Source organism: Salmo salar, chromosome 14 (genome assembly GCF_965601325.2).
Source record: "Salmo salar chromosome 14, fSalSal1, whole genome shotgun sequence".
NCBI classification, from domain to species: domain Eukaryota; kingdom Metazoa; phylum Chordata; class Actinopteri; order Salmoniformes; family Salmonidae; genus Salmo; species Salmo salar.
In genome coordinates this window covers 24,139,598-24,158,767 of record NC_138304.1, presented here as the reverse complement: position 1 = coordinate 24,158,767, position 19,170 = coordinate 24,139,598, and the positions used below count along the sequence as shown (strand labels likewise).

General features: G+C 42.2%; 1 protein-coding gene across 1 annotated transcript in view; it reads left to right on the top strand.

The window, feature by feature from the left end:
- LOC106569067 (laminin subunit gamma-1) overlaps positions 1-14,822 on the top strand; it is an 84,554-nt gene extending 69,732 nt beyond the window's left edge. The window contains exons 18-28 of the mRNA XM_014140013.3: positions 25-181; positions 497-702; positions 907-986; positions 1,257-1,394; positions 1,568-1,712; positions 2,051-2,200; positions 10,416-10,530; positions 10,793-10,992; positions 11,305-11,463; positions 11,941-12,040; positions 12,258-14,822. Coding sequence (XP_013995488.2) covers positions 25-181; positions 497-702; positions 907-986; positions 1,257-1,394; positions 1,568-1,712; positions 2,051-2,200; positions 10,416-10,530; positions 10,793-10,992; positions 11,305-11,463; positions 11,941-12,040; positions 12,258-12,514 — 1,707 coding nt within the window. The 3' untranslated portion in view covers positions 12,515-14,822. The remainder of the gene's footprint in view (positions 1-24; positions 182-496; positions 703-906; positions 987-1,256; positions 1,395-1,567; positions 1,713-2,050; positions 2,201-10,415; positions 10,531-10,792; positions 10,993-11,304; positions 11,464-11,940; positions 12,041-12,257) is intronic.
- Positions 14,823-19,170: the final 4,348 nt, after the last annotated feature.

The window sequence follows — 19,170 nt, the reverse complement described above, 5'->3', positions numbered from 1 at the left end:
CCTTATGGTTTTACACTTCTATAGGTGAACCAGCAGAGACAGAAGCTGCATGACCTGCAGAATTTGATTGACAACCTGGGCTCTACGTCGGAGGCTGTCAGCGACAAGGCCTTTGAGGACCGTCTGAAGCAGGCAGAGAAAGCCATCATGGACCTGCTGGAGGAGGCTCAGACCAGCAAAGGTACAGGACTTTAAATATGTCCATTTAAAAAATAATATATGTCTTTTTTAAAGTAGGTCTCACTAGCTTGAAACAACTAGAATTAGACAAGAAAGGCCCTTGTGTCAGTTTTTAAAGATGTATTCGGCCTAATTAACTTGAAAGAATGCTGTTCTATCCCAGTAGAGTTAAATCAAATGATTCAGGAATGTTAGTTGTGAATGCTGTTTTCAGTTATGTAGTGGGGTGGTATGCACACATCCATTAAACCTTGTGCTGGATCAGAGAGGATTATGTGAAATGTACTTTTATTTACTTCATGTTCTATATTTTCAGATGTAGACAAAGGCCTGCTGGAGCGCCTGGGAAACCTGAACAACACGCTGACCACTCAGTGGAACCGTCTGCAGAACATCAGGAACAGTGTGGACGACACGGGAACCCAGACCGACAAGGCCCGCAACCGGGTCCGAGACGCTGAGAACCTGGTCGACCGCGCCCGCGAAGAACTGGATAAGGCCAAGAACGCCATCAGCAAACTGGTCGGTCATCCCCTAATGATAATTTTGAGAAATGTATTTGTTTTATACAATATTCATCCAATATTCAACCATGTATGATCTATTTTTGCTGTACAGACCCCCAGTTCATATTTGGTCCCGTAGCACAATGAACAAGTCCTCCTGCATGAAAAAAGAAATAACGGGGGTTCATTGATTTCGTACTTTATTATTTTTCTCGCCCAGGACATCAAAACACCCTCAAACACCGCAGATCCTAACAACATGACCGTTCTGGCAGAGGAGGCTCGCAATCTGGCCGACAAGTAAGAACTGCTACAATGATGAAACAATTGTTGTTCTCTGAAATGTATTGTCTGGGATGTGCTATTCTTGGCTGAAAAATGGGGAACACGCAAAAAAATGAAATATTAATTGCTTTAATTAAATCAATATAATTGGTAGGCCAGAACAAAAATATATATTTTTTGGCGCGTGAACCCTATCACCACTTTTTATCTTATTTTTCTTGAGCTGTAAGAAGCCCCGTCACGTAGTCGATGAAAAATATAAGCCTCATCCTGTTACCTCTGTAGACATAAAATGGATGCGGATCAAATTGAGAAGATTGCCAAGGATGCCAACGACACATCCACCAAGGCTCTCAACCTGCTGATGAAGACTCTAGATGGCGAGGGAAAGACCAACAAAGACATTGACGAGCTCAACAGGAAGTATGTCACTGTCAGCAACAGCACTTTTCTGTGATGAATCCTCCTTTATTTTCTCAATTGAAATAAATCCCATTTCAGGAACATTTATTCTGTCCGGAACATGTCATATGCTAGTACAGGTTCAAATCCCCTCACCACTTTTATAATTGAAACTGTCATGTTCACCCTCTCAGGTACAATGAAGCAAAGGACCTGGCTAAGAACCTGGAGAAACAGGCCAACAAGGTGCATGCTGAGGCAGAGGAGGCAGGCGACAAAGCCCTGAAGATCTACGCTAACCTGACCAGCCTGCCACCCTTCAACACCAAATCACTGGAGGTCAGTGGCATGAAGTGACTAATTCTCTTTTAGGGGGAGACAAAGACTGCATCCCAAATGACACCCTATTCCCTTAATAGTGCACTACTGTTCAAAATTAGTGCACTAGAAAGGGAAATCGGATGTCATTTGGGAGGTAGGCAGCATCATCAGGCGTCTCTTCATTGATGAAACAACCCTTTGGAATATGTTCCTTGTCTCGAATGATTGACAGGATACTCTTCAGATTCATTGAAAGGGTTTGTGTATCACAAGACGTACATGTAAATGGCCATCAGGACATTACTGAAGTCGTTTCCAAGTCTTGAAAGATAACTTACCTTGACTTCTGATTACAGGACGAAGCGAGCAAGATCAAGAAGGAGGCGTCAGACCTGGACAAGCTGATTGACAAGACAGAGAAGGAGTACAAAGACCTGAGGGACGACCTGAGAGGGAAGGAGACTGAGGTCCGCAAGCTGCTGGAGAAGGGAAAGACTGAGCAGCAGGTAGGACAGGAGACCATTACTTAGGGTTGCAAAATGTTGATAACTTTCCAAAATTCTCAGGCTACCAGAAATCCCAGTTGGAGGATTCCCTGATTTCCTGCTTATTCCAGCCTGATTCCAGGAATCTTCCAACCAGGATATCTGGAAAACCAGGGGCCTCATAACAATTGTGTACATTTCACACTAAATATCTGCATGTGCCATTTATGAAAGGAATACGTCCGTAAGAAAATATTGAGATTTATAAACTTGGAGCACGCCATACGTACGCATGTTTCCCGTTCTAAATCCAACCCATCCTACAACTGTGAACTTGCGTTAGAACTTTGAAAAACACCCTCCATTCACTAAGACTGTGAATTGCCAGGGACCTGGCAATACAATATTATCCCGATACCTAGGTGCCGATACGATGTGTCTTGCGATTCTCACGATTCTATATTTATTGCCGATTCGGTATTGTGATTCGATGTTCCAAACGTGTTGCTCACCATTTTTCTGCTGCAGAGGGACAAGAGAGAGCCATGAGAAAACCAGTTTTGATCAGTAATAGAAATAAAAGTGCTAAAAACAAATTTGCTCCATATTTAAAAAGAAGATGGTGCAGGTACATCCAACAAGCGCAAAAAAAAAATTTGCGATATTGTCAAGACGATACGGTATATCGTAAAAAATGATATCCCGAAATGTAACTGTATAGGATTTATGGGTATATTGAAGCAACATCTCAAGACACAGTCAGGAAATTAAAGCTTGGTCGCAAATGGGTCTTCCAAATGGACAATGACCCCAAGCATACTTCCAAAGTTGTGGTAAAATGGCTTAAGGACAACAAAGTCAACGTATTGGAGTGGCCATCACAAAGCCCTTGCCTCAATCCATAGAAAAGTTGTGGGCAGAACTGAAAAGGCATGTGCGAGTAAGGAGGCCTACAAACCTGACTCAGTTACACCAGCCCTGTCAGGAGGAATGGGCCAAAATTCACCCAAGATATTGTGGGAAGCTTGTGGAAGGCTACCCGCAATGTTTGACCCAAGTTAAATAATTTAAAGACAATGCTACCAAATACTAATTGAGTGTATGTAAACTTCTGACCCACTGGGTATGTGATGAAAGAAATAAAAGCTGAAATAAATCATTCTCTCTACTATTATTCTAACATTTCACATTCTTAAAATAAAGTGGTGATCCTAACTGACCTAAGACAGGGAATTTTTACTAGGATAAAATGTCAGGAATTGTGAAAAACTCAGTCAAAACTGTTCGCTGCCCTGGCACCCCAATGGTGGAACAAGCTCCCTCACGACGCCAGGACAGCGGAGTCAATCACCACCTTCCGTAGACACCTGAAACCCCACCTCTTTAAGGAATACCTGGGATAGGATATAGTAATCCTTCTAACCCACCAAAAATATATATATATATAGATGTACTATTGTAAAGTGGTTGTTCCACTGGATATCATAAGGTGAATGCACCAATTTGTAAGTCGCTCTGCTAAATGACGTAAATGTTTGTCTAAGGTGAATGTAAACTTCCGACTTCAAATGTATATAAGGCAGCAGCCTCTAAGGTGCAGGGACGAGTAACCGGGTGGTAGCCGGCTAGTGATATCTATTTAACAGTCTGATGGCTGTTAATCAGTCTCTTGGTCCCAGCTTTGATGCACCTGTACTGACCTTGCCTTCTGGATGATAGCGGGGTGAACAGGCTGTGGCTCGGGTGGTTAATGTCCTTGATAATCTTTTTGGTCTTCCTGTGACATTGGGTGCTTTAGGTGTCCTAGAGGGCAGGCATTGTGCCCCTGGTGATGCATTGACCAGACCACACCACCCTCTGGAGAGCCCTGCGGTTGCGGGCGGTGCAATTGCCGTACCAGGCGGTGATACAGACCGACAGCATGCTTTCAATTGTGCATCTGTAAACGTTTGTAGGGTCTTATGGGTCAAGACAATTTTTTTCAGCCTCATTCATCACACTGTCTGTGTGGTTGGACCATTTTCAGATTGTCAGTGATGTGTACGCCGAGGAACTTGAAGTTATCCACCTTCTCCACTGCGGTCCTGTCGATGTGGATAGGGGCGTGCTCCCTCTGCTGTTTCCTGAAGTCCACGATGAGCTCCTTCATTTTGTTGACGTTGAGGGAGAGGTTATTTTCCTGGTAACACTCCGCCAGGGCCCTCACCTCCTTCCTTTCGGCTGTCTCGTCTTTGTTGGTAATCAGGCCTACTACTGTTGTCTTCTGCAAACTTGATGATTGAGTTGGAGGTGTGCGTGCCACGCAGTCATGGCTTAACAAGGGAGTACAGGAGGGGGCTGAGCACGCACCCCTGTGGAGCCCCTGTGTTGAGAATCAGCAAAGTGGAGGTGTTGTTTCCTACCTTCACCACCTGGGGGCGGCCCGTCAGGAAGTTCAGGACCCAGTTGCACAGGGCGGAGTTCTGACCCAGGGTCCCGAGTTTAGTTATGATCTTGGAGGGTACTATGGTGTTGAAGGCTGAGCTATAGTCAATGAACAACTTTCTTACATGGGTATTCCTCTTGTCCATATAGGATAGGGCAGTGTGCAGTGCATTGGCGATTTCATCGTCTGTGGATCTATTGGGGCGGTAAGCAAATTGAAGTGGGTTTATGGTGTCAGGTAAGGTAGAGTCGATATGATCCTTAACTAGCCTCTCAAAGTACTTCATGATGACAGAAGTGAGTGCTACAGGGCAGTAGTCATTTATTTCAGTTACCTTTGCTTTCTTGGGTACAGGAACAATGGTGGACATCTTGAAGAAAGTGGGGACAGCGGACTGGGATAGGGAGAGATTGAATATGTCTGTAGACACTCCACGGCTAGGGATGCCGTCTAGGCCGGGAGCTTTGCGAGGGTTAACACGCTTAAATGTCTTACTCACGTCGGCCACGGAGAATGAGAGCCCACAGTCCTTTGGAGCGGGCTGCGTCGGCGGCGCTGTGTTATCCTCAAAGCGGGCAAAGGCTGTTTAGCTTTTCCTGGAGCAAGACATCGGTGTCTGCAACATGGCTGGTTTCCCCTGCATGCCATACATTGTCTGCACGTTCTGCAAGATTGATTGTATATTCAAAACAATTTAAAAGTAAATGCTACTGCACTTCTATGCAAAAGACTAATATATATTTTGTTTAGTAGGGCTGACCCCAATTAGTCGACTGGTCGATTGTTTGATCGTTAGGCTGTAGGTCGACCGAGATTGTTTTAGTCGAGCAGTAACAAATAGATACAGTGCATTCGGAAAGTTTTCAGACCCCTTGACTTTTTCCACATTTTGTTAGGTTGCAGCCTTATTTTATTGTATTAAATAGTTTCTTTTTTTTCTCATCAATTTACACACAATACCCCATAATGACAAAGCAAAAAAACGGAAATATCACATTTACATAAGTATTCAGACCCTTTATTCAGTACTTCTTGGGTATGACGCTACAAGCTTGGCACACGTGTATTTGGGGAGTTTCTTCCCTTCTTCTTTGCAGATCCTCTCAAGCGCTGTCAGGTTGAATGGGGAGCGTCGCTGCACAGGAATTTTCAGGTCTCTCCAGAGATGTTCGATCGGGTTCAAGTCCGGGCTCTGGCTGGGTCACTCGAAGACATTCAGAGACTTGTCCCGAAGCCACTCCTGCATTGTCTTGGCTGTGTGCTTAGGGTCATTGTCCTGTTGGAAGGTGACCCTATGTCCCTGTCTGAGGTCCTGAGCGCTCTGGAGCAAGTTTTCATCAACGATCTCTGTACTTCGCGCCATTCTTCTTTGCCTCGATCCTGACTAATCTCCCAGTCCCTGCCGCTGAAAAACATGGCCCGCAGCATGATGCTGCTCCAAGCGGGATGTCATGTGCCTTTTTACTGAGGAGTGGCTTCCGTCTGGCCATTACCATAAAGGCCTGATTGGTGGAGTGCTGCAGAGATGGTTGTCCTTCTGGAAGGTTCTCCCATCTCCACAGAGGAACTCTGGAGCTCTGTCAGTGATCATCGGGTTCTTGGTCACCTCCCTGACCAAGACCCATCTCCCCCGATTGCTCAGTCGGCCAGCTCTAGGAAGAGTCTTGGTGGTTCCAAACTTCTTCCATTTAATAATGATGGAGGCCACTGTGTTCTTGGGGACCTTCAATGCTGCAGAAATGTTTTGGTAGCCTTCCCCAGATCTGTGCCTCGACGCAATGCTGTCTTTGACCTCATGACTTGGTTTTTGCTCTGACATGCACTGTCAACTGTGGAACCTTATATAGACAGGTGTGTGCCTTTTCAAATCATGTCAATTGAATTTACCACAGGTGGACTCCAATCAAGTGGTAGGAACATCTCAAGGAGGATCAATGGAAACAGGGTGCACCTGAGCTCAATTTCATGTCTTCATGTCTCATAGCAAAGGTTCTGAATACTTATATGGTATTTTTTTTTTTTATTATTATTTTTATACATTTGCACATGTCTAAATCTGTTCTCTTTGACATTATGGGGTGTTGTGTGTAGATTGCTGAGGATTTTTTTTTTTTTAATCCATTTTAGAATAGGGCTGTAACGTAACAATGTGGAAAAAGTCAAGGCGTCTGAATACTTTCAAAAGTTTGGGATCATTTAGAAATGTCCTTGTTTTCCATGAATACCTACATGAAATGAGTTGCAAAATGAGTAGGAAATATAGTCAAGATGTTGGCAAGGTTATAATTAATGATTTTTAATTGAAATAATTGTGTCCAAACTTTGCTTTCATCAAAGAATCCTCAATTTTCAGCAGTTACAGCCTTGCAGACCTTTGGCATTCTAGTTGTCAATTTGTTTAGGTAATCTGAAGAGATTTCACCCCATGCTTCCTGAAGCATCTCCCACAAGTTGGATTGGCTTGATGGGCACTTCTTACGTACCATACGGTCAAGCTTCTCTCACAACAGCTTAATAGGGTTGAGATCCGGTGACTGTGCTGGCCACTCCATTATAGACAGAATACCAGCGCTGACTGCTTCTTCCCTAAATAGTTCTTGCATAGTTTGGAGCTGTGCTTTGGGTCATTGTCCTGTTTTAGGAGGAAATTGGCTCCAATTAAGCGCCGTCCACAGGGTATGGCATGGCATTGCAAAATGGATTGATAGCCTTCCTTCATCAAGATCCCTTTTACCCTGTACAAATCTCCCACTTTACCACCACCAAAGCACCCCCAGACCATCACATTGCCTCCACAGATGGCGTCAAGCACTCCTCCAGCATCGTTTCATTTTTTCTGCATCTCACGAATGTTCTTATTTGTGATCCGTACACCTTAAACTTAGATTCGTCTCTGTCCAGTGTCTGTGTTCTTTTGCCCATCTTAATCTTTTCTTTTTATTACCCAGCCTGAAATATGGATTTTTCCTTACAACTTTGCCTAGAAGGCCCGTATCCCGGAGTCGCCTCTTCACTGTTGATGTTGAGACTGGTGTTTTGCGGGTACTATTTAATGAAGCTACCAGTTGAGGACTTGTGAGGAGTCTGTTTCTCAAACTAGGCACTCTAATGTACTTGTCCTCTTGCTCAGTTGTGCACCGGGGCCTCCCACTTCTCTTTCTATTCTGGTTAGGGCGAGTTTGTTCTGTGAAGGGTGTAGTACACAGCGTTGTACTTCAGTTTCTTGGCAATTTCTCGCATGGAATAGCCTTAATTTCTCAGAACAAGAATAGACTGACGAGTTTCAGAAGAAAGTTCTTTGTATCAGGCCGTTTTGAGCCTGTAATCATTTTGTGTGTGTTTATTTGCACCCATCTCATTGAACTAATCCATTGCGGAGGCTTAGAATAAAAGCCAATTTGTGCTTGATCCGAAAATGTGGTCGGAGGCTCCATATGGATGGTGTGACACAATTGCGAAGCCTCCAGAAGCATGGAGAGGCCAAATCAAGCTCTGTACTGCATCACCATGTGTCTCTGACATTTTTCTTTACAACTCGCAGGGCTCTGTATAGCACTTCTCTCCAGAATGTGCTCCCTCCCGCCTATTTGTGCATATTCAGAACTTGTTTGCGTTTGATTGTTAGTGTATGTCAATATACATTTACATATATCACCAGTAGTACATTTACTGTTAATTCCTATCATTTCTAATCTACAATGTTTGTTACTTTGGCTATGGTCATTTTTGCTAATGCATTCAATATTATTATTCCTGTCTTTCCATTGTCGGAGTGGACACATTGTTTGCGGAGTGCACAACCTATGCCACACTTTTGAGAAACACGTTTTTGGTTTATTTCATTCCATTTACGAGTTTTGGCAATTTATTTATTTTATTTGGAGCTCTCCTGTCAATGTAGAGTAAGGCCGCGCACGCGTAGAAGTAGGCCTATAGTCTACCTGGCCAAATGTAAGCATATAAATGTGCCCATTTGGGGATCTGATAGTATTTCTGATTGGTTTAACACACCACCACTAATGACCTGTGGAGCTTCTCAAGGTAATGTTTTCTTCACATCAAACAAGTCTGTTTTTCCATCCATTGAGAATACAATAGTTCTTTAATGTATTTAAGAAATCTTTCCAGCTCTCTCCCTTTCAATAACCACTCTGATCCAGTGGAAGCGTCATAAAATAGGCCAACCTGGTTACTTCTTATCAGTGCTTGCTTTGGACTGAAATAGGTTCTGGTACTCATTTTGGGTGCTGGTACTGTTTATATTTAGGTGCAGGAGCTCCACAATACTTTTGAGCAGTATAACATTTGAAGAAGCCGGTACTCCGCTCCGGTGAGCTACTGCCAAAGTCAAGCACTGCTTCTTATCCCAAATAGCACAAATAGCCTACAGCTGTGTCTGTCTCGAGCTCACTGGCAACTCTGAGGGACCAGAATATTTTATACAATGTTGCAAGTTCACTAGCTTCAGGCCAGACCCAAGTTAATAGTTGATACAATGTTTCAAATAAAACAATTGGTGAGGACGATGAGCACGCAGATGAGCTTATCGGAGACTGTTTCTGACAGTTTGTGTAGAAATGCTCATGATCAGGAATGTCAACAAATTTGCGCACAACATTTGAAATAAGCTTTTTGTGTGTATGGAACATTTCTGCTATCTTTCTTTTGTTTAAGCTTATGAAACATGGGACCAACACTTTACATGTTGTGTTTATATTTTCAGTGTAATTGCAGTAGCCTACTTACAGTAGTAGCATACATATTTCAATGTAAAAGGTCAACTGTCTGTTCAACTGTTAAATTAAACTATGTAAACTATGTAGCCTATTATAAACCACACTGTCTATTGGATCGCATACAGCAAAACGTAAAATACTAGGCTCAAATTAAATGAGAGATTCATATGGTAATTTGTTGTAGGGAATATGAATCCATCACAGCCAGAAAAGGTGAGGAATTTCTTCTGCAATCGTTATGAAAATTAAATAAATAGGAAATAGATTCCTATGTCTAATTATTCTAGATTCCAAAAATAAAACACAGCGGCAAATGGCTCCTGTTTTTTATTTTATTTTCAATAGCGTGTCATCACATCCCCCATTTGCACAAAATATGCCTATTTACATGCCTACTTACTTGCCTCCAATGCAATACTTCAACCACTAGATATTGTATGTAAAGTTTAAGGTTTGCGAGGAGTTAAGCACATTCTCATGTGAAGTTCAGTTTTTATAAATGCCAACTTTTGCATGAAAACTGGCGAATGCATGTTTTGTACATAAGCAAATGAGGCCCCTGGAAAGTTTGGGAACATTTACCAGAATTTCGCAACACTACCTTTTTACTTTCTCTTTCTTGTGTCTATAACTTTTGCTCTAAATAGACAAACGTCAACATGTGATCTATGCCTCGCATGTAAACCTCGTAAGGTGGTGGTTTCCTCCTTGAAAAAGCTGGAGTATGTCTCCGTCTAAGATTAACGTGCCTCATTAATTGACGCTTGAAATTGAAATTGACCACATTGCGTATGTGATGAATTACCACAGTATTTATGGGCCTCCTCACTCGTTCAGCCACTAAGTATAGTGAAAATGAGCAAGCCATGAAGCCAGAATTATTCAAATAAAGGTAGTAGTATGCATGGCTCTAAATTAACATGTTTCATTGGTAGCACTGGTGCTCCTAGCTAAGAAAATTTAGGAGCACCCAGAAAAATATATGTTTAAATTGACTGATGACTGATTCCCCCGTCTGTCTCTCTCTGTCTCTCTGTCTGTCTGTCTGTCTCTGTCTGTCCGTCTGTCTGTCCAGACTGCAGATCAGTTGCTGGCTCGTGCTGATGCTGCCAAGGCGCTGGCTGAGGAGGCCGCCAACAAGGGGAGGTCCACCTACCAGGAGGCCCAAGACATTCTGGGGAATCTGAGAGGTACGTAGGAGCAGGGCTGGTAGAGAGGCCAGAGAAGGGTCCCTCTCTGCCCCATACTAACATTAGATCAGGGGCTTTTTTAAATTCTGAATGGTAACGGTGAAAAGCGTATCCACATTAGTATGTAGGATCTCAGATGGATGTTAAAGGAAACGCTATAATAATAGTATAATGCAAAGTAGTGAGTCACCAGTATTTTCTATCACATATAAGATATGTAATCAATCTGTCTTCTCATTTTCCTTCTCCATTGTCAACACAGACTTTGACAAGAGGGTGAATGACAACAAGACGGCAGCTGAGAACGCCATGAAGAGAATCCCAGAGATCAACGCCACCATCGCTGCAGCCAATGAGAAGACCAAGCAGGCTGAGGTGGCGCTAGGCAACGCAGACGCAGACGCAAAGGAGGCCAAGAGCAAGGCGGAGGAGGCAGAGAAGATAGCCAGCGTTGTGCAGAAGGTACATTATATTTCTGTTATTTTATAGCTAGATACATTATATGACCATTGTGTATGCTAGAGTCCTGAAATGACAGGGCCAAAATCAATGGTGGCCTCTTGATATAAAGTGTATTAAATGTTTTGTTGATTTGTTTTTGTGGTAATTTAATGTGATGTTTCACATAAAATAATAAACCCTCTCTGTCCCCCTCTCATATGATGTTTCACATACTGTAATAAATAATTAAACCTATAATTAATGTAATGCCTACTTTCAAATTGTCAACATCACTAATCCCTCTCTGTCCCCCTCTGCCTGTGGACCACACAGGGTTCTGCTAAGACCAAGGCGGATGCAGAGAAGGCCTTTGAGGACACCAGGAAGCTGGATGGGGAGGTCAATAACATGATGGACCAGCTAAGTGCAGCAGAGGCAGAGCTCGCCAAGAAGAAGGCTGATGCTGACCAGGACATGATGATGGCTAGCATGGTGCGTGTCTGTCTGGGTGTGTCCCAAATGGCACCCTGTGTTGTGCACTACTTTTGACCAGGGCCCATAGGGCTCTCGTGAAAAGTAGTGTACTATATAGGGGAATATGGTGTAATTTGGGATGCATACTCTGTATCTGGGGCTCTGTTGTTTTAAATCTACTGATATCATTCAATTCTCAGAATCTTAGGAACCCAATTCTTAGGAATTCCTAGAAGATCTCTTTGGGTTGGAAATCAGCCCCAAGAGCTCTACGTGTTTGTGTATAGAAGCAGTCTACACAGAGCTGGAGTTGCAAAATGTTTATTGTCCTTGTTTAAAGTTGTTAAGAGACAATGAGACTAAACAATACGCAATAGGAAGTGGATGAGCAAGCTACTGAAGGTTAAAGGACCTCACAAGTGTTTACTGAGTTACAGCTATCTTCGTTGTGGATTGGAATCCTGACATGTCAACTATGTTGTTTTGGTATTTCAGGCATCAGACAATGCGAAGGAAGCTGAGGACAACGCCCGGAAAGCCAAAAGCGCAGTCAGGACCGTTCTCAACACCATCAACGACCTGCTTAAGTCACTGGGTGAGTGGTATTTGATTTAGCAAATGGTTATTTCTGTAGGTATAAGAATACAAACAGGGATATAATTGTCTTGTGATTCTGTTCTGTTATTGTTTCTGGCTTGTGCATCATGTGTAACCAAACAATATTCCATCATTCAGGGTTTTACTTGCACAAGTGAAAATGACTGTACTTAAATCATTGAGCTAAAGCTTATACCTCCTCTTTTCTGTTTCAGGCAACATTGACAAGGTGGACCTGAGCAAGCTGGGCTTGATTGAGGGGTCGCTGAAGCAGGCCAAAGACAAGATGGCGAATAGCGACCTGGACCGCAAGCTGACGGAGCTGAACAACGTGGCCAAGAGCCAGGAGGAGATGATCACCGACTACGACAGGCAGATCAAGGAGATCCAGTCTGACATCGCCAACCTCAACGACATCAAGAACACGTTACCCAACGGCTGCTTCAACACCCCATCCATAGAGCGGGCTTAACCCCCTCTATCTCCGCCCCCTATCCCGCCCCCTATCCGACCCCTGTACCCTTCCTCATATCCCGTCTGTACCACTCCTTCCCACATCTAACACTCGGGCAGAATGCCACCGTTGTACCAAAACAGTTTGTCTTTTTTGGTATTTTGTTTGTCTTTTTTTCAGCAAGAAGCCAATTGAAGCCAAGTTTCATGTTTTTAAAGAAAGGAAGAGGGAAGAGCATAAGCGGCAGAACCTGAAATGAACTAAGGGCGGTCGACAAAACCCGCGCATCCATTCTCCTTAGGTGCAGCAGGTTAGGAGAGGTGTGGCTTACCTCGCTCCAGAAAACCCACATGACTGCACCACCTCCAGACTGTTCCTACACTACTACGTAGAGGAATCACAACCTAAACCACACCAACAGAGAAAACAAGGAGAAATGTCCTCAGCCTTTTCAGATGCGTCTGTGTCATATTATATACTTTTTTTTAAATCTGATATGGTATCAAACAAGTTATCCTTACCCATCATTCTAGACCCAAGGGCATGTTGGGAATGGTTTGTCTGTGTGAGATTTTTTTTGCTAAAGGTATTGAGAAACGTTCAATGCATATGTACCATCCTCTGTGTTATCAACCATTTATTTAAAAAAACAAACCGTGAAGGAATCCTTAAGTTTCTGTTTGATTTGCCTCCATTCGCTCCCAAAGCTACATGTCTTGCATGGAGAAAGTATTCCTGTTACAATTATACATTTTTACAGTATTCAACACTACTATTCTGTTCCACATGCACAACTGAAAAGCTGTTGAATGAAACCAGTTTGTCGGTCTTTAAAATGGCTCTGATATGTTTGCCAGTTGAGACAGGCCTCTACCGCCCAGTGAAACAGCATGGTTAAATATCATTTAAATCATTTATTTTAACACTACAAATCATGATTTTTGTTAGTTCCCCTCCCCCCCCCGAAGCTGCTGCTTAATACAGGTTTGCTGCAAATCACACATTAACATTCTACACTACAAGGCAAAATTCTACACTATGCAACTTTGTACATTTGCGTAGCAAGACTTTATCTGATACACTGGTGCTAATAATGATTTCAAATGTTATATTTTTTGTGTGAATGTTTTTTATTATGATAAAGAGTGAGGAATTGTTATTTGTGTAAATATGTGCTTAAATGATTCGGGGCTGGCTGATTGTTAAACCCAAGACCCATCAGCCACCTCATATAGGTTCTATCACAAAAACAATCGACTGAAACCTCCACATAATATATAAATATATATGATAAGTTCTGTGGTATAATATGCTTGCTTGTATACATGGCTCAGTGTTGTTGCCTCATAGCTCTGCCATTATTCATTTGTTTACTTCTCAGTGGGTGGTCACAAGTTAATTGATGAATGCTTTTATAAGAACCTTTACCTTTGACTGACAAGATCAGGACTTTTGTGTTTGTGTGTAAAGGATGGCCCTAAAGAAGCCATCTGTCTACATTAAGCCTAACATTTCGTTTGACTGAATTTATATGCTCGTCTCCAAGAAAATAAGCTTGGTCACAAGTTGCTAGTTAACCATTTTTTTTTGTTAGTGTTTTGTGCCTTAATATGTGATTGTAATATTCACATCACTTAGTCCCTAACGAGGGCATCACGTTTATCGCATACGTTGCATTGCCTTTCAGACATACACTCGTCTCATCACACGTTCACTACATGGTATCCTTACATTTGAGTAGAACAGCAGGGACTTTGACGACAGGTCCAAAACATCAGTCAGCCAGCCCCCATACAGTAAATTAATAGGTTATAACCTGGAAACTACTCATCCTTCCCAGTTCCCATTCAACATCGCTCATATCCTCAATACACCAATACTCACTCCTTTCCTTAGCCTTCTATCATGTTATCTGTTTGATAGTTATGTTTAGCTAACTTTTTGCCTAATTTTATAGATGATGTGGCAGGGACTAAAACGATCTCCTCTGCAGTGAACCATCTTTTACCCTCTATTACTCCTCCAGGTCACCACGCTGCTGTGGAAGGATGTGCAGCACATACTGTTTGATGTATAAAACAGTATTTCTAATTTATAATGTCTCAAGTATTTGTATTATTTTGTTCTTGTAGATGATGATATGTATGTGTTGCACAATCCTTTGGAGGACATCTTCTGTTCTGTTTTGGTTCTGTCGTACAATACAATACAAGGCACCTAGTCACTGAAACATTTCATTTGTAAGGACCTGAGAAAACCCAGCTTGTTACCCATTTGCCTGTAAATTCAATCGTAACATTGAAGTAATAAAAAATTATTACAGGAACTCTTCAGTTGATGTGTGATTGTATTGAATGTCATGCTGACTCAGTGTTCTGTACATTGCATTTGCGGAAATATGACAATGTTTCTCATGAATCTACTCCAGTCTACTCCGCAATGTAGTTTTATCTTGAGGTTATTTAGTCTTTAGGACATGCGGGACAATGTTCCAGTTTATTAGTTGGGTCGTTACATGAAATGAGTGCTTTAAAAAAATATATATGTCTGTGCACAAATATTGAATTTTAAAAGCCTGTTATATTAAATAAACTCTGCTTTACTATAGACTACATGGAGAATTGTATACATCAGATTTTTGTTATATGAATAAAGACTTAAAGTGCCAAAGTTCAGCATTTTGACCGTGCACCCTCTGTGACTTCTAGGCAGATTTTAACCCACTCAACCCAAAAAGTTCAATTTTTCAGCATCATTGTCAAGCACTAGTTATTTTGTTGCTTTGACAAAGTCATTTCTGAAGATTATTTAATGTGATTAGTGATTTCATTTTAAGGTTACAAAAAACCCTGTCACGTGAAATGAGCTCTTGTTTTAATATAGTGTAACTATTCCTTAAAAAAAAAAAAAAAATTCTAAAACATTGAACGTCAAAGCAGGTTCTACTCTTCTGGCCATTTTATGATGTTTTGTTGTGAAAAACTGAGTGGGTTGAGCATATTACGTCAACCCTGTTACCCATCGATAGACACGCTAGAAATGGTTAAACAATGTTTTTATTTTTGGTGAATTTTGCATTCAATTGCACCTTGTTGCACACAAGCTTAAACCCCCCTTGTCACAAGGAGATTAACGGCTGATTTAAGATCAAGTTGTCAACCCTGTTACTTTATTTTGAATTTATGGTCATTTTTTATTTTACCTCTTTAGATAGGGGGAAAACTTGTTTTTTACTAAGTTGAACATGTGCTCTTTATGACAATGTTCAAATTATGTGAACTCAAGTTTGTCTTCACTAAGTTACACTAAAAAGGCACTTAATTGGCAGAACAACCCAGTTATTGTTATGGTTGGATTTTCTGCCTTGTGTATTGATTGTGAAACACTGTTTTATAAATCATTATTGATTTGGTGATAATCTTGAAAGTACATTAAAAGAAATGGAAGATGCATCTCAGCAACTGTTATGCACAAAACTATGAACTTTGAATGAATACCTATAGATGCCACAATGTTTCTTATCTGTGCAGTGAAACATGCCAGTGTATTCTCAAAATGAGATGCAACACTTATTTTCAGCTGCTGCATTCATGATCCCCCAAAAAAGATTCAGAAAAATCCCCTCGTTCACACTCCAAATTAGTTAAGCAGCCAGATCTTGACTGCACATTTTCAGAAGTGTGTTAGAAAAGTACATAAGTTACATTATTTCCTCTGAATTTCAATGTTGGGTTCACCGTATTGGTTTGTCACGTGACCCGGAAGCAGAGAGTGGCGATAGAGTGCTTCTCTGTTTTATACTTTTTAAGACACATTTAATTTAAGTGTTTTAGTTTGGAGCAATGATGTTAGTGCTGTTGTTAATACATTGTGTTGGCTGGATCCTGGTGATAACGTTAGCAGGCTAGCCCTGGGTAGTTCCAACTAGCTAGGTTACTGGGCTGTCACTGGCAAAGCTGTTGGCTCAAGTAGCCGGGACCGCTATTTCTGACTCGAGTATAAGCATATTAGATTCAATTATTTGAATACAATTATTTGAATACAATTATTTCTGGTACCATCCCCTGGGTCTGGAAAGATACTCCCCCTTCACATACTCCCCCTTCACAAAGGTTGTGACCCATTTGAATTAAATAATGATCGCCCCATTTTCAAACTCTTTTGCCTAGCAAATATTGTAGAATCATTTGTAAATTCTTAACTTAAATCCTTTTTAACTACGAAATGTATTCTAAATGTACACCAGTCATGTTTCAGACCAGGTCATAGCACTATCTCTGGTACTTCCTTGTTTTTAAATGATGTTCTTTATTATTTTTATAAGCAGGAACATTGTGCGGCCCTTTTTATTGACCTGTCTAAAGCCTTCGCCGCTAGATCACTCATTATTTATTCAGAGGCTTTCGTCAATTGGCCTGGACCAGGCTGTATGTAGCCGGTTTGAAAAATGATTTAAAGGACAAAGAACAGTGTGTATTTACTCATGGTGTTAAGTCAGGTTTTCTGGACATGACAAAGGGTGTCCCACAGGGATCGATTCTTGGTCCAGTTCTTTTCACTATTTACATAAACCAATATTGTTAATCTGTTAAATATATATATATATATATATATATATATATATATATATATATATATATATATATACTGCTCAAAAAAATTAAGGGAACACTTAAACAACACAATGTAACTCCAAGTCAATCACACTTCTGTGAAATCAAACTGTCCACTTAGGAACCAACACTGATTAACAATACATTTCACATGCTGTTGTACAAATGGAATAGACAACAGGTGGAAATTATAGGCAATAAGCAAGACACCCCCAATAAAGGAGTGGTTCAGCAGGTGGGGACCACAGACCACTTCTCAGTTCCTATGCTTCCTGGCTGATGTTTTGGTCACTTTTGAATGCTGTCGGTGCTTTCACTCTAGTGGTAGCATGAGACGGAGTCTACAACCCACACAAGTGGCTCAGGTAGTGCAGCTCATCCAGGATGGCACATCAATGCGAGCTGTGGCAAGAAGGTTTGCTGTGTCTGTCAGCGTAGTGTCCAGAGCATGGAGGTGCTACCAGGAGACAGGCCAGTACATCAGGAGACGTGGAGGAGGCCGTAGGAGGGCAACAACCCAGCAGCAGGACCGCTACCTCCGCCTTTGTGCAAGGAGGAGCAGGAGGAGCACTGCCAGAGCCCTGCAAAATGACCTCCAGCAGGCCACAAATGTGCATGTGTCTGCTCAAACGGTCAGAAACAGACTCCATGAGGGTGGTATGAGGACCCGACATCCACAGGTGAGGGTTGTGCTTACAGCCCAACACCGTGCAGGACGTTTGGCATTTGTCAGAGAACACCAAGATTGGCAAATTCGCCACTGGCGCCTTGTGCGCTTCACAGATGAAAGCAGGTTCACACTGAGCACGTGACAGACGTGTCAGAGTCTGGAGACGCCGTGGAGAACATTCTGCTGCCTGCAACATCCTCCAGCATGACCGGTTTGGCGGTGGGTCAGTCATGGTGTGGGGTGGCATTTCTTTGGGGGGCTGCACAGCCCTCCATGTGCTCGCCAGAGGTAGCCTGACTGCCATTAGGTACTGAGATGAGATCCTCAGACACCTTGTGAGACCATATGCTGGTGCAGTTGGCCCTGGGTTCCTCCTAATGCAAGACAATGCTAGACCTCATGTGGCTGGAGTGTGTCAGCAGTTCCTGCAAGAGGAAGGCATTGATGCTATGGACTGGCCCGCCCGTTCCCCAGACCTGAATCCAACTGAGCACATCTGGGACTTCATGTCTCGCTCCATCCACCAACGCCACGTTGCACCACAGACTGTCCAGGAGTTGGTGGATGCTTTAGTCCAGGTCTGGGAGGAGATCCCTCAGGAGACCATTCGCCACCTCATCAGGAGCATGCCCAGGCGTTGTAGGGAGGTCATTCAGGCACGTGGAGGCCACACACACTACTGAGCCTCATTTTGACTTGTTTTAAAGGACATTACATCAAAGTTGGATCAGCCTGTAGTGTGGTTTTCCACTTTCATTTTGAGTGTGACTCCAAATCCAGACCTCCATGGGTTGATAAATTGGATTTCCATTGATTATTTTTGTGTGATTTTGTTGTCAGCACATTCAACTATGTAAAGAAAAAAGTATTTAATAAGATTATTTCTTTCATTCAGATCTAGGATGTGTTGTTTAAGTGTTCCCTTTATTTTTTTGAGCAGTGTATATACATACAGTGGGGGAAAAAAGTATTTGATCTCCTGCTGATTTTGTATGTTTGCCCACTTACAAAGAAATGATCGGTCTATAATTTTAGTGGTAGGTTTATTTCAACAGTGAGAGACAGAATAACAACAAGAAAATCCAGAAAAACGCATGTCAAAAATGTTATAAAATGATTGCATTTTAATGAGGGAAATAAGTATTTGACCCCTCTGCAAAACATGACTTAGTACTTGGCAATCACAGAGGTCAGATGTTTCTTGTAGTTGGCCACCAGGTTTGCCCACTTCTCAGGAGGGATTTTGTCCCACTCCTCTTTGCAGATCTTCTCCAAGTCATTAAGGTTTCGAGGCTGACGTTTGGCAACTCGAACCTTCAGCTCCCTCCACAGATTTTCTATGGGATTAAGGTCTGGGGACTGGCTAGGCCACTCCAGGACCTTAATGTGCT